The 16389-nt window shown below is 36.7% G+C and overlaps 1 protein-coding gene across 12 annotated transcripts in view; it reads left to right on the forward strand.

The window, feature by feature from the left end:
* The window catches only part of CYRIB (CYFIP related Rac1 interactor B), a 142620-nt gene that overhangs the window by 111446 nt on the left and 14785 nt on the right, over window positions 1-16389 (forward strand). For 11 of the 12 annotated variants that reach the window (XR_015725683.1, XM_087864621.1, XM_045812227.2 and 8 more), the window contains 4 exons: window positions 4276-4397; window positions 9090-9195; window positions 14656-14792; window positions 16150-16227. Coding sequence is in view for 11 of the 12 variants with exons in the window: in XM_087864621.1 (XP_087720747.1) it covers window positions 4276-4397; window positions 9090-9195; window positions 14656-14792; window positions 16150-16227 (443 nt within the window). In the remaining variant the exon portion in view is untranslated. The remainder of the gene's footprint in view (window positions 1-4275; window positions 4398-9089; window positions 9196-14655; window positions 14793-16149; window positions 16228-16389) is intronic. The other variant, XM_045812229.2, reaches the window with a different exon arrangement.

The following is a 16389-nucleotide window of genomic DNA, read 5'->3' on the forward strand; positions in this document are numbered from 1 at the left end:
CATACAGATAGATATACTGGCATTTTACATCAAGTTGTATAAAAATCCAGTATTTTTATGCATATAAAACATGATCCAGTGGAATCCTGTGGTTTACAGAATGAACCTGTCTTTGAGTCTTGACTCCTTTAGTTTATATGCATGCACATACATGGGTTTTCAGTTCAGTTCAACGAACATTTCCGGCTTGCCTTCTGTATGCCAACCAGTAGAAGCTGGGGATTCAGAGATAATGAAGATACAACCCCTCCCTTTCAGGAGTTCTCAGTCTAGTAAGGTAGAAACGCAAACTAATCATTTCCTTTATATCCTTCACCATTCAAGGTGTAGATCACAGGGGATTAACTATACCTAGCAGTGAGTAGATGGGTTATCATGGAAGACTTTCAGATGGTAAACTTTGAGTTGGGTTGTGGAGGGTGAGTTAGAGTGTTTCAGGGTAGGTTAGTGAAGGACATTGTTTAGAAAGAAGGAACAACATCTACAAAGGCCTTAAGGCATGAAATGACATTCTGTTTTCAGTGAAATATATTATCTACTCTTGAGGTGTACTAGAAAGAGGGCCTTTTTCTTAAGTTATGATAAGATTTTATTTTAAGAATAATGGTTCAACTAAGATATAAGCCTAGAGTTGCCCCAGAAAATTTGGCAGCATTTATACTGATGGCAGTATATAAAAAGCACTGAATTGGGGGCAGTATAGCCTCTTCCAGTTTTTGGAATTTCTTATTTGATAATGACATTTATAGCTCATTCTAATGACACATCTTTAGCCTGAGTAACTACTGTATCTATTAGTCCATTAAATTGGGGTTCTTAGGGGAGAGGGACTTCTGTTTATTTTTATGTCCCTTTCCAACCTTCACATAGTGCTTTGTAAATGATAGAAGTTCAGTATCTGTTAGTTAACTTGACTTACTTATCTCCAGGTAGACCAAAATAGGAGAGTAAATAAAAGTGGTGGTTTGTAAATGAGGAATGGAATCTTACTTTCTCTGATTCTTTGTTAAAGTGCCTTTCCATTTAGTCATACATTTCCTCTAATTCTTGTGTCTTTTGTGTGACTTGTCCCCTGCAATCTTGTAAAACTATTGAAATCCACTCTTTTAGTCTAACTTTATTTTCCTATTTTACTTCTTGCATATTTTCAGTTGCTTTTGCCCTGTACTTTGAAATATCTTTATTCTGGTGGCATTTTCTTATATTTATTTTTCTAAAATGATGGAGGATTGTATTCATATGGAGATAAAAATGCATAATAGTTTGCTTTAACTCATGCTGGAGGCGCATTTGTATCTCTACCTTCTCATTCATTCACCAAATATTTGTTATAGAAAATCTACTTGGGACTGAGTTGACATCCTGTACAGTGTATGTGCTATACACTGACGTCCCTGCCTTCATGAAACTTATAGAGATAGATTGTAAATATTTACCAAATGAGTGAGTGCAACACTAAAGCACAATGACCCCTTATCACAATTAGAGTTTTTATGTGACTTGCTTTTTGTTATTTTTTTTGTAGCTGATCTTTGTCCCCTTTTGTACCAGAACAGATTCAATTTTAGCAATTATTTTCAGTGACTCTTTAATAGACCAGTATGAAATTACTACAGTATTTAATTTTACCTTCAAATAATAACAGCAACTGAAACGTGCTTTAATTTCCCTTGAACAGCTGAAAGTAAGCTTGATGAGTAATCACTACTCCTACTCTCAGTAGTAGATACTTTATTTTGCAATCAAATGAATGTCCTTTTGTCAGCTGGTTAAGTGATAGTTTTTTCTTCAAGTAATAAAATTTTTCATTCTTTGCCATGAAAAATCAAAGTGACAAGTCTTGGTTGCATTATATGATACCATTTTTTGAAAAAATGCTTTATTTTATAGTCTTTCTCCTTCCCTAGTATTTCACCCTTTTGCATGACTTGCTCTCGGTAAAGTAGTGCTTATTACCTGTCTGCTACTTTCTGTTTGTCTTCATTTCTACAGCAGTCTTCAGCAGCTTTCAAAATTATAAATGTGACTTTCCTGTGACAGTCTAAAAAATGTTTAATCAGTGTGGTGCTGGGTATTTTTTCCACCCTGAGGGGGAACTGGAATCTTCTCCTTTATTTTTAAATTTCTTGGTACTTACTAAACTTTTAATTATTAACCACTTCCAAGGTCTACGTAAATCTACTTGATAATGTTTCTTTTGTATGTAAGTCTCAGTGTCACATTTTTCTGTTAACAGCTAGTCACCACACCAAAAATACAGTTTAGTATTTTCAAACTTCACAAGTATCTTTTGATATTTAACAGTCATAATATTGTCCTTTGTCATGAATTCCCACTTCATGAACTAAAACTATGATGTGTGTTTACTATTGATGTTATGTCTGTAGTTTCACAGTTCCATATGAAAAAGTATAAAACTGCATGTTTAAAAAAAAAAAAGTATTTTTCTCTATTGCATCTGGTGTAAGTATAAAAGTTATGAGGTGTACTTTTTTTTAGTGTGTGTCTATTAGCTTGGAGAATATGGTCTGGCTAAATGTGAGAAATTATTACTGCTAAATGACAAACCCTGATTTTTAAAAAATCATTTAGCTCCAATATCAATATTTGCTTCTAGTAATACCTTTACGACTTTGGACACAGAGTATTTTTAATTTGGCTCCTCTTGTGTAATTTTGTCACAGTATTTTTATTAAAAAACATGATTTCTGAAAGGAGATTTGGAAAATAAAGAAACAGATACAAGAACACAAATTCTTAAGTTGGCTTTGCACATGAATGTTAGCTGTTAACTGTTACCGTAGTACTGTTTAAGTATGTTGAAGTTAAAATTTGGTGCTCTGTTGATTTTTTAAAAACCGGTATATTTTTGACTAGTTTGCAGCTTTAATAGGTGGAATTGAATTATGGCTTGCCCCATGTGCAAAATAAAGTTACAGTTCTTAGACATCTGGACTCGTAGTTTCATGTGTGAACTAAGTTTCTTTGAATTTTCTAAGGAAAGAAATAAATATATTGTATATTTGTGGGAAGGTCAAGTGGGTGCGGAAAAGTCTAAGTACTAGTTTTACATGATTGGTAGACAAAGGGATTTATCAGAAATGTTCTCAATTCATATTATCAATATGGTCTGCTTCCCCTGTCCCTGTAAGAAAAATTTTTGTGTGGAGGAATTCAGCCAACACGGTGCCTCTCTAAGACATTATGATAATCATAACTTTTCTCCTTTTTAATGCTTTATGCCTTATCTGTAGCATCTAATGTGGTCTGATTGGAAAGATTTATGAAAAACTCCATTTCACACAGATTGCCCATTTTTCTCCAAGAGAAAAAAAGGATCGTATTAAATAAAAAAGATTTATCTTTAGAGAAACAAATGACCAAGTTATTAAAAACAGAGTTTCTGTTGCCTCGAATTTAGGAGCGAGAAATCCAGATTTAGTCATCTATTAGCATATGCTCTGTGGCAACACCACAGGTGGTGGAAATGCCCATATGTTTGTGTTCCTGATTATGCTTTTTATGACTATAATTCTCCCTTCATTTTTCTCTCACGCCCGTTTTTGCTTTAGTATTTCAAAATTTCAGTGACCGCATTATAGCTGCAAGTACTGGTTTTCAGCAGCCTAGCCATTCTGAAGCAGTGTCATAATTTGCACCCCTCTGCACAGGAGTTTTGACCTTGTGCTCATCAGCAGAGAAGTTCATTGGCACAGAATTGAAAGTGGTCCCTAGAAAAGGGGAACATCTAACAACTATTCTTTTAAAGTAGTTTTTAATTTATTTTATATTGAAACTCAAGTCATTAAAATGAACTTTATAGGAAAACAGTTTGTCTTAAACCATAGAGGAATAAGATATATTAGTAGGCTTTCCATTTCTGTTGCATTAAAATAAATCATTATTCATGCATTTACAGTCATTACTGATAATGATTACTACAGTAGTAAAAAGTGATTATTAACACTATCACAGTTTAAATTTTGAATTACAGTTCTCAAGTTCATTTAATATACCAAGTCATGATTTCTAACTTAAGGTAAATAGTAATGTTTGATGGTCCCTTGCTCCTTTGTGATATTTACAAAGTTGAGGCTAGTTATTCAAATACAGAAGTATGGAAAAATTATCAATCTTTTATAAGAAGTGCAAAGTTAACATTGAATAAAGTATGAGCCATCTTTAGAAATTGAGATTGTTCATTGTTTAGAGTTATAATGTACTAAAAAAAAAATCATGTGACTGTAAATTTTTTTGTGCTTTCCTGCTATTTAGATGCCCAGCCTACAGAGTCTGAGAAGGAAATTTATAATCAGGTGAATGTAGTATTAAAAGATGCAGAAGGTATCTTGGAGGATTTGCAATCATATAGAGGAGCTGGCCATGAAATACGAGAGGTAAAGCACGTTTAAACATTTTCTGATAGACTAAAATTTACTATGTCCCTTCTCCTCTTAATCTCTTTTGTACGGACTTTCGAATTCTCTTTTGCATGTTAAATATATACTTAAGAATGATCACTTGCATTATTTCAAAAGTGGTTGTAGTGATACAAGGGTAAAAGGAAAACGGTGTTCTGTGAATATGTAATTTATGTATGTTAAAGAAAATATGTTTTGGTTTCTGTCACACCAGAAATTTACAGTATGCATGGGGGGACTATTTATACTTTGGAGAGGAGGACAGAACGAAACTTTCTGTGGCCTTTGGTCCTGCTAGCCTTATTTTTTCCACTCCTCCTGCGCTTCCCGGGAGAAGGTTGCTATCATCCTTGCGGTCTGGACTCCCCCAACTCTGTCTGATGACTTTACACCATGGAACAAATATTTGGTGTGGTCGCCTCGATTTTTCTTCTTCTGAGCCTCTGAACTCGTCCAGGTTTCTTTTGATCTCTTATTCCACTTATTCCACTTCTTCTGTTTTTCAGAAGCTGTATCTCTATTTGTTACCAAGACTAATGTCTCTACCTTTGTTCTGCATCCTCCTCTGGAACTTTATTCTTTTAATTATTCCTTCTCTTAATTACATCTTCTGTGTTTTTCTTCTGCTGACTTCTTCCTCTCAGAGTATACACATACTCAGGTGTCCTCTACCACCCAAAGAAACACCCTAGCCTCTGGACCTATCTCTTTCTCATTACTGCATTTCTTAAGGGCCTTGCCCTGTTTCTTCATTTTTTCCCCACCCTTCTGCTTCATTTATTCTTGTGTATAACTAACAGTGCAGAGGTTGTCAAGGAGCAGTCTGTTGGGTTTATAGTCCATATCCAGCTCCATTCCTCTAATGACATTTGGAGTATTAGTGAAGGCAGAATTAAGTGTAGGCACCAGAAAATGATTCAAGACAATTTAGTTTTGGACTAAGGGATCACAGGTTTTGGTGATTGACTGGATATTTAATATAAGGGAGAAGGGGAGTTAAATGATTCCAGGGTTTCTGGTTTAGATTAGCCATTGGTGATATCATTAGCTGAGGGAAATTATAGATAACGTGAATTCCCGTTTTTTTACCTCTCCTGGCTTGGACTGTTTGTTCCTTGAATGTCTTGCACATGCACACTTTTCCTTCCTTCACATCCCAGTAATTACTTCCCCCTTACTCTGTTGCCCCAGTGCTTTGCACACATTTCTTTTATGGTAACTATCACTTTTTAAAAACAATATTGAAATTTAATGTTGATAACTCCACCACCACCTCCAGCTCGAGCAGGAGGGTAAACCTGGTTTCTTACTAATTTGTGTGTCATCAGCACCAGAACAGCGCTTAGGAGGCACTTAATAACTGTTGAAGAAATAAATAGAAGAGCTTCGGCGAATCTTGCCAATATCGTTAGCTTAAGTGAAACCTTAAGATTTCAGTAAATGAAGGCATGTAACCATTTCTGTGAAATTCAAGTCCTAAACATTTAAACGTATTTTGAAAAATCAAACATTTGTGGAAATGGAAAATTTAAACAAACAGGATCTTAATTAACTAATTGACAAATTCTTTTCCTGTAGGTCACAACAATTCACAATTTGTTCTATAAGTGTTTTAGTGTCTTCGTGTTGATTATCAGTGCTACAAATTATTTTTAAATGTTCAGTATTATATCATTAAATTTTTAAAGTTTGTTTTACAGTTGAATTCTGATCAGCTGGTTACAGTTGTCTCCCATAAACAATAAAGAAAAAATATAGAGAAATAGACTTACCTGTATGTAAGGTTAGAGCCCTTGGGATTTTTTTTAAAACCTTAACCAAGTGAAGGGTTACTCTGCTTCTGTGTGGGAAGGCTACTATAGTCTTTATATTGACTTAATGAAATTCATATATTGACTTAATTGAATGCAGTTGTCTTCTTCTAAAAGACGGTAAAATGATAGAAACCTTACTTAGGAGCCATTTCAAAGAGGGAGCTGTGAAACCAGGAACTTTAGACGCAGTGACCAAAGGTTGGAGTTCTCCGTAGGACCCTGCGGTCACCCATATTCAGAGCGCTCGTGGCATTCCATGGTCGGTCACACGGGAAAGTAAATAAATGTTACAAAGTTAAAGTTTACATAGAAAAATAACACTAAAAGGAAAGGGGAGAATCACAGGAGATAGTAAGAGATTCACCTTACCAGGCTTTGAGACTTATTATAAAGGTACCTTCATTAATTCTTTGTTGAAGGAATTAAGAACAGAGAAATAGGTAAATAAAATAGATTAAAAAAAAATGTAAGCTAGAAGACTTAAAACAGCATTTAAATCTTGTGTAGATTAAGGTAAGTAGTGTGTAACTATTCAAGCATTTGAAGAAATTTTCACTGAGGAATGCATATTGATGTTTGGGTTTAACTCTATAAGCAGAAAATATTTCTGAATAGTAGGAAAACAATTGAGGTTAAGAAAAGAAAGTATAAATAACAGCTGGTTATATACAAATATACAAAGAACAGATAGAACTACAGCAACTGTCAATAGGAAGACTTAAATAAACTTGGTAGAACAACCATTCTACCTGTGAAAAAGCACAGACGATAGAAAAAAATGTTCAGATTTACCAATAAATGCATAGCACTGTCAAGCAGTTTTACTGTATATGATAATAAATTGTTAAAAGCTCAGTATTGGTTGGTTTATGAAAGAACAGGTAGTTTAATACAAGTGCTATTATAAAATGGTTGCCTTTTCTGGAGGTCAGTTTGGCCAGTTAAAATGAGATCTATAAAATTGTTTGTACTTTTTTTTTTTTTTAAGATTTTATTTATTTGAGAGAGAGAGAGAACACAATCAGAGGGAGTGGCAGGCAGAGAGAGAGGGAGAAGTAGATTTCCCGCCGAGCAGGGAGCCCAATACGGGGCTCGATCCCAGGACCCTGAGATCATGACCCAAGGTGAAGGCAGACTGAGCCGCCCAGGCACCCCAAAATTGTTTGTACTTCTGAACCAGATTACATTTTAGACAATATTCCCTGAAACAGTATCATTCAAGAGCAAGGTAAATGTAAAAACCCATGCTGAGGATGTGGAATTACTTACATTTTTGTTTAAATAGCATTTTATTAAACATGACTGAAATAGAATAAAGTTTGATTTAATACAGGATCTATTAAATAAACAAAGCTTATTCTCTAGGATAAACCACGGGTGAGGGAAATAAGAACTCTCCAGTACTGTTTTGATACATCTATACCAGTTTAACATTTTTGAAACTGAGGGTTACCATGTCTGCTCCACGACAGTCTCACTGCTGACGTGTACTAAATGTCATTTGCATGTTGGGCTGTCTGGGTGCTGTACCAAAAATGTCACCTAACACAGTGAAACTGAGGCAAAAGGAGAAGGAATCAGAATTATAGTGACGAACCATAATATGTTGTTGTAAAAGAGCAGCCAGTGTCCCAGTTCTCCATCGAGGCAGGGCAGGCAGGGTCAGGGAAGTAGTTAACTCACTCAGTTGTTAACTCACTCAGTTGCGAACGTGGATAATGTTTGCCAGACCCTTTTGATATTAAGAGAAAGTATTTTTAGATCCTTGCAAGAAAAGTTGGATATGCTTCTCAAGAAAAGAAAATTTTAATTTTTATCTGTTTCTTATTTCCTAAAAAACAGATTTTTACCACTTGATGTGAAACATTGCTGAGATGGGGCTTGAGGCTAAAAGAACTTTTTCATATATGTCAGGATAGTATCACAGTCCCTTTGAAATATTTGTATCAATGTGGAGGAAGGATTGTTATATGTAGTGACACATTTTCTTTAACATTAAAATTCTAGGTAGTCACATAAATGGGATTCACTTCAGAATCCTGCTGTGTTTAAATATCATTTTAAAAAGTTTTATATAGGGGCGGCTGGGTGGCTCAGTTGGTTGAGCTTCTGACTTAGGCTCAGGTTGTGATCTCGGGGTCCTGGGATCGAGCCCCACAGTTGGGCTTCCTTCTGTGTGGGGAGACTGCTTGTCCCTCTCCCTCTGCCCCTCCCCCTGCTCATGCTCTACCTGTCTCTCTGTCAAATAAGTGAATATAATCTTTTTAAAAAAGTTTTATATAAAAAAACAAGAAAATTTGGATGTAGTGGCAGCTTATAAGGCACATTGTGTAAATAATATCTAGCCCATTTGTTTAGTTAGTAGCTGATTTATTCAGAGCATTCCCTAAATCTTTCTGGTTTCAATTTTATTTTGCTTTCTTGTTTTTCAGTTTAGTGTGGATGGAGTCAGAGTACCTAGTGCCTTTGGAAAATCTAAACATGTCGATACCTCCTGATAATGTTTATAAGAAGGACCCCCATAAACTCCCCCATCTTGGTTATGAGTTTCAACTTTCAGATAGCGTGTTTAGCTTGTTTGAAGATGTTAGAGAAAACAAGCCAGATAGTTGAAAAAAGTGTTAAGTTCCATAAAAGATTAAAAAAAGCAAAAGAAAGATGAAAGCAAGAAAATACCTTTCTTTGGAAGTGCCCTCCATATTCACAAAAGATTGCCTAATGGTTTGAGAGACTGGTGATATTTTATCAAGTATACCAGGGTTTCCTATGTTTGCCGAAACCTATATTTTAATGTAAAAATAACACTGTTTTGATTTTTAAAACTCTAACTATTTTTATTCTTTGGATTTTGAAGGCAATCCAGCATCCAGCAGATGAGAAGTTGCAAGAGAAGGCTTGGGGTGCAGTTGTCCCACTAGTAGGCAAATTAAAGACATTTTATGAATTTTCTCAGAGGTTAGGTAAGTTGAAAGTTTTGTAATTATGACTTCCCTAGTGAAAAAGACATTTATTGCTAAGGAATTAATGTAGAGTATTTTATGTTCACCTGGCTAAATTTGTGTGGTACATAGGTACAGTAATCTTGTTAAGACTGTAAGATTACAGCATAATCTTACCATCCCTATCAGTCCAGGTCTTTCATTTATTTAGACCATTTCCCCCAACAAATTATAACTTCCACAAGGAAATGTCTGATTTTTTTTTTTTTTTTTTTTTGTAGCCTGAAGAGTCCTAGAATGAGAAACCACTTGGTAGAATTTCTCTCCAGCTCTATAGCGAATCCTGTCCCATATGTGGGAACTAATTCTCAGGCCCTTGGGTTATTTAGATTTTTGTGTTCTTAAAAATCATTGCTGATTATGGTCAGTTCATGTATCTAAAATGGTACAAGATGAGAAATAGCAAGTTGATTATGTGCCCAAAGTTATGTAGGGAGTTACTCAAACAAGAAGCATTCGAAACCATTTGCTTTTTCCCTGGCATGGGAAAAATTACTCAGAGATCAGAATTGTACCTTCCATACCATGAGTAAGCAAAATTGAAATTCCTTTTCTTTTGAAGAAGAAGGAGACAGAGCAGGTAAGATTTAGGCAGTTAGCTGTTGGAGTAATTTGAAAGACACAAGTTGCCAGGTTTTAAAAATTGGTAATTATTTGGGTTCTGTGTTGTTTGTTTAAGTCTCCAGATGCCTTGGGAAAAATCAGTGGCTTAGGCAGTGGTTGGTTAGTCTACGTCTCAGTTGGCTGGAGCGATCTCTGTGGCACAGCATCTCTGTGTCCATTGGTGTATGCCTTCCAGTTTCTCATAGGTCCCTGTCACTTCCTAGGTTTTTCTGTCCGGCTCTCCATACTTTCATATTAGCTACTAGGCCACTTGGGTCTGCAACCTACTTGAAAGCTGAAGTTCATTTTTTTTAAAAATGCCTAGGTTTTTTAAAAACAAAGACAACTGCTGTTTTTCCTTAGATGAAGTAGACTGTTAAATGTACAGATTGTTGAAATAGAAATGTTGATATAAATTATCCTTTTCTTACTAGAAATAGGAATTGTAGCTTATTTTCTCAACAGGACAGTCAGTTCTTTCACGCTGCCGACCTTTGAATCAAGTATCTCTAGTCTGTGGTTTTGTAACCTCATTGAACTAAAATCTTTTAATTGTGGTTATCTTGACTCCTTCGTATTGAGAGTATTTCTTGAGTTGCTAGTTCCTAGCTGCATTTGAAGTTACATTGCTTTAGGTGGTGCTCACGCCTGTTCAGACTCATCTTGGCCTCTTAGCATTTGCCACTTAAAAAAGGATCATTGTAAAATAGGCCCAACCAGTCAGGCTTACATGTTTTCTTATGTTTTAACTATTGGAGTTAAATCAGGTTAGTGGTGTGTGTTCCATTTCAGCCGAGTGGTATTAGAACATAGGTAATAGCGAAAAGCTGTGGTGTTTCATGCCGTCATGTGAGAGCCTGGAACTTTGATTACTCTAGGGACTTCTGTAAAGTTATGAACAAAGTACAAATTTAAGATAGGACAAGTTAACCCTCATCTCTTTGCCAGTAACCTGGTTAGTAATGTTTCCAGTTTCCTTGTTGACAGAAACATATCCTTGTTTACATATTATAGTAACTCACTGTTTCTTGAGTGAGTGAGGGATGAATTAATGAATACACACATATAGGAGTGCCTGGATGGCTCAGTCGGTTAAGCGTCTGTCTGCCTTCAGCTCAGGTCATGATCTTAGGGTCCTGGGATCAAGTACCATGTCAGGCTCCCTGCTCACCGGGGACTCTGCTTCTCCCCCTGCTTGTGATCTCTCTCTCTCTCTCTCTCTCTCTCTCTCTCTCTCTGTGTCAAATAAATAAATAATTTCTAAAAAAAAAAAAAGAATACACATCTGATGTATTGGATATGTGTTGGGTATTTAGGAGAAGCAATAATAATGGATTTTAGGCTTTGGAGGCATAGCTTCCTATTTGAAATCTGGTGTTTGCCATGTATTAGTTGTGTAGTCTTGACCACATGACTTAAATTCTCTGAGTTTCAGTACTCTATCTGGACCTCAAGTCTGGTGAGCCATTTGGTTTATATTCACTGAACCTTTTGTCTCTTCCGTTCCGACTTGAGCCACAGGTGAGGGTACACATTACAAATGGCCTACAAAGCACCACCTAACTGTTAAGATACAAGTGTTCCTTCAGAATCTTGAAATTCCAAGGGGAGGGTGCTTGGCCTCAACACCACGAATATACCGTGGTGTGTACTCCAGAAGAGGGGCCCTGATCCCTTGCCAGGTTGCATACTTACAGAGAGACAGGGAAGGGATCACTCGACTAATTTGGAAGATATACTGACCTTTGTTGACAAGATTAACATTGCTGGCCTGGGAAATACCCTGTACTTGCTTGTTTCAGGCTGACGCCTTCCTGGTTGAGGAACCTCAGTGAAGGTTGTATGATCAGACAGTCAACAGACTCCTTTGTCTTTCCTCAGTCTTCTTCCTGTTCTAGGGGCTTATTAAAAGGGACCATCCGCTGGGGTCATAATGGGTAGGTCTGTCCAACATGTTGGCTCGTTTTTACTCGGCTAGATTGCCCACATGAGTGTGGTCATGTTTCTTGGCTATGTTAAGTCACCCACAGTCCACGTCTTTGGTGTTCTCTTCTGAGGATTTAAGTTCCGATATAAGTCTTTGGTTGAGGTGTGGATGGTAGTGGTGAGAATAAATTCTTGTCTCTAAAGGGCAACTTTCCACAGGGGCTTCCTCTTCCTAGGCATCCAGTTATTTCCTTACTGTTCTACTTTGTGGACTAATCTGTCTTTATTATTTCTCCCATTTGGTCTCTTCCTTGTAACCTTGTACACTGATCTACCAGCTAATTTCTTCTAGAATTTAGGGCTTAGTAGCCTGTTAATTTCCTCTTGTCACCTTTCCTAAGAATCCTAATCACAGAGTTTTGTTTTAGGAGCTCCATCAGGAGGACCAGTTCCTACATCATCTCTTCCTTGACCTCCCTTTCTTTCCAACTCAGCCAGAGACATGAGCCACCTTCTGGGATCTTCTGTCTCTGATTCCTTTCTAGACACATGGCATTGTAGACTAGTAGGACTGTTTTGTATCCACAGAGGCCCCCAAGATGAGAGGCTGGTCTGGGTGCCCCAAAGGCAGATAAGCAGTGCCATTGTCTTGAGATGCCCTTTTTTTCACAGATTTGCCCTTGAGGACTTCAGCCATTCAGGGACAGAAGTCATCCAACATGGATACTGTCCATCCCAACTCAGTCAAGTGACTGGCCTGCACTCCTTGAGGGAGGGTGTCTGCCGTCCCCCAAAGTGGTAGATCACCTTGAATGTTAAATTTACCCTGAGACTTGATAAAATCTAAAAAATGCAAATTTCTTTTTTTCTTTAACAGCCTGTAACAGTATTGGGTGTGTGTGTGTTTTAAGAGTTTTTACTGTTCTCATCTCTCTCAAACTTTGCTTTCCACTTATATTAATACTGACAGATGGAATAAATCTTGGGAGATGAGTAGACCATTTTTCAAAATAGCTAAAATGGTTTTTTCCTCTTAATTGACCTTCACATCCACTCTTGCACGTCTATAAGCCATCCATACTATCCTGCAATCCATTCTGCACATAGCAGATGATGTGGAGTTTTTATACATGTTGATCTGATGATATCACTACCCTGCTCAAGTAGTTTTTCCAGGAACAGTAGGATGACAAGACCAGAATAGTTGATATGGCACATAAATCACATGCTTATTGTTCTAGTTTGGGGTTACTCTTCTCCTTGTACTCTATTTTCTACCTGTATTGGTCTTCTTGCAGTTCTTCTGCTATGTCATGCTCTTCTCAGCTCAGGATCTGGCTTACTGCCGTGCTTGCAAACTCTTGCTCATCCTTAGTACACACTTCAGTCTCAGCCCAAGTGTCACTTACTCAGAGAGATCTTTTCCTGAGCCTTCAACTAGGTGAAGTTCTGTTTTTATGTTTTTTCATTGTATCATGTACTCCTTAACACACATCACAACTGTAATAATTTATCTTTCTTCTCTGTGTAGTCACGCTCCATGTGGGCATAGGGGGCATGTCTGCTTTCATCTCTGTTCTCCCAGTGCCTGGCACGTGGTAGACAATCAGCACATTTTCTGACTTGCTATAAAAAAATAACTATCATTTGGAGTTATTGTGTAGGTGACAAATAATGACTATGTAGTGTCTAGCTCAGTACCAGCACATACTAGACATGCTAGTATCAGTACCAGCACATACTAGACATACTAGCACATATCTATCATGTAGTAATCCATAGATTCATGTTTTATAAGGTTACAGAAGGCTAGGTAGAATGTTGCTTTATTTGAGACAATTTATTATGTATTATTGTGGAAAGAAAAGGGCTCTAGGGTCAGAAACATCTGGCATTTACTAGCTATACCCTTGGGGGGTCTAAAATCTTTGAAACTCAATGCACCCATCTGTAATGCTCATGTCCTAGTTGATGGTGAAAATTAAATATGAGACTAAGTCACAATGCATAGTAGGGATGTTAGTTCATGGTAGGGGTCTTCATAAATCGTAGAGCTGGTGTTTTTTTAAGTTAAGGGTTGATGATCTGACATAAATTTATTATTAATAAATATTTACTTAATCTGACATTTTTTCATTAATGTCAAATCACTACCTACTACCATAAACTCTTATTTTCTCTGAATAGAATCGGGCGTTTTTTTCTGATTCTGAAATCTGAATGAATTAGTTTGACTGCTTTGGTTTTTTTTGAAGTGAAATATCTATATTACCATTTTTAAACACTATATATTAGTCTAGCATTCCAAAAAGAGCACTTATTTTGAAGGGACCGTTTTACTTATGTAATGAATTAGAATATTTATATTGTGATTCTAAGATGCCAAGCTCTAAAGACACTCAGGAAGCTAATTATTAAACCAAATACTTTGTTTCCTTTACAATATCTGAAAGAAAGCAATTTGTGTTTATAAATAAGCAACACATTCGAAGTGTGAGAAGTTGGTAATTCGTTCTCAGCCATGTAGAGATTTGACTGTGTGGACACGATGCCACTGGAAAAGTTACTCAGCTGTACGTAACCCTTACCAGTTCATAAAAATCAACACTGTAGAATGGTGAAAATAATATAAAATTTGCTGTTTGATTCTGGTGTTTAATTCAGATTCACATTCTATGTTATTTTGAATTTGGGTTTATGGAACTGAATTTGGTCCCTTTAAGGTTTTTATTCTGTTAAACACTATTCAGTTTCAGTGATTATATTTAGATAATCTGGCTTTTGAAGAGACCTTATTTTTATGGGAATTAAAATCATAGCATTTATAAATTTTTCATTTTTAAATAAAAATCAGGGAGGTATGGCTTAACATTTTAATCTTCCTTTCTTTAGAAGCAGCACTAAGAGGTCTTCTGGGAGCCTTGACAAGTACCCCATACTCTCCCACGCAGCATCTAGAGCGAGAGCAGGCTCTTGCCAAACAGTTTGCAGAGATTCTTCATTTCACACTCCGGTTCGACGAGCTCAAGGTAGGAGTTCATGCTGGCCCTGAGTGCATGGATGTTGTGAGCCTTTCAGTGAGCACGGCAGGAAATGCCTGGAGACCTGTCACAGTGTGTTTACATGGTGTCTGTTAGTCCTTAGCAAAACGTGGAAAACTGGATTTAAAAGTTATGGCAGGTCTTTTGATGTATTACATGTGTAGCAAATAGCAAATTACCCAATACTCAGTCTTCATTTAGCTTCATTTTAAAGTGTCTCTGGAATAATATTGACCTTTTCTAATATTATTTTTTCTTTTCTGCTAATTTTCTTTTTTTTCTTTTTTTTTTTAAAGATTTTATTTATTTATTCGACAGAGATAGAGACAGCCAGTGAGAGAGGGAACACAAGCAGGGGGAGTGGGAGAGGAAGAAGCAGGCTCATAGCAGAGGAGCCTGATGTGGGGCTCGATCCCACAACGCAGGGATCACGCCCTGAGCCGAAGGCAGACGCTTAACCACTGTGCTACCCAGGCGCCCCTCATCCCTAATTTTCAACATCCCTTTATATAAAGATGTTAGGATAGTTCCTTCTTTCCTCCCTCCCTCCCACCCCTCCTCCCTTTCTTCCTTATCTGTCTATCTTCCTATTTCCCTGCACACACACACCCACCCCCCCTTTGTTAGAAGGACTGAGTGTAAAGAAACCAGAAGTAACTTTCATGTGAGGAGACCTGATCCACTTGAGGCTATGTCACAGTAACCAGGTGTGAGGCAGGGCCTTCGACTTTCCAAGACCTCGGGGACCTTATCTGATAAAAGGAAGAGGTGGATTCCTAATTACAGCCTTTTATGATAATATGATAATAGGAAACTATTCTCTTTTATTAATATTATTAATATAATTAATAAATATATTAATAAACTATTATCTTTTATTAATACTTTGAGCACAAAGGATTTGAATATAAAAGTTTAGTCTGAGGATTGCCCTGTTGACCATATACACATACTTTTATTGTAATAATTCAAAACAAGTGCCTACGTATTTCTTCTTGTTTTTGTTTACTTGGTAATACTGGTTTTTGGTAATACTAGTTTTGGGGAAACAACCTTTTAGTATATTACCTAAAATTATTGAAAAGAAGAAGGGAAGTATACAGATCATGATTGTAAAACAGTCTACGTGGTTTATATATGTTCAGAAGGACAAAGTACAATGTTATGTGATTTAGGTACAAAAAGCTATCTTGGGTGATGCCAGTTTTAGTTCTTAAAATGATACTAACAGATTAGGGAGTGTCACTTAACTAGTTAAAACTGTAATTAGGAGATTTTTCACTTCATTTTTACACTATCACTTAGCGTGCATAATACATTTTTCTTTCATAAATGTCTTCTTTAGATGACAAATCCTGCCATACAGAACGATTTCAGCTATTATAGAAGAACATTGAGTCGTATGAGGATTAATAACGTCCCAGTAAGTTAATGCTTTGAATCAGGGGTATAGTAATGATAGCCGTTAGTTTAGTTGCTTGTTCATGTGCTTGTGCATTCAAATGAAGTTAAAGCTGGTGATAAAGTTGGTAACCCACTACGGTCTGTAGCTGTGAGAAGAAAGGGCAGATGTCGCAGACCACAC

Source organism: Ursus americanus, chromosome 9 (genome assembly GCF_024610735.1).
Source record: "Ursus americanus isolate L20-20 chromosome 9, mUrsAme1.1.p, whole genome shotgun sequence".
Classification (NCBI taxonomy): Eukaryota; Metazoa; Chordata; class Mammalia; order Carnivora; family Ursidae; genus Ursus; species Ursus americanus.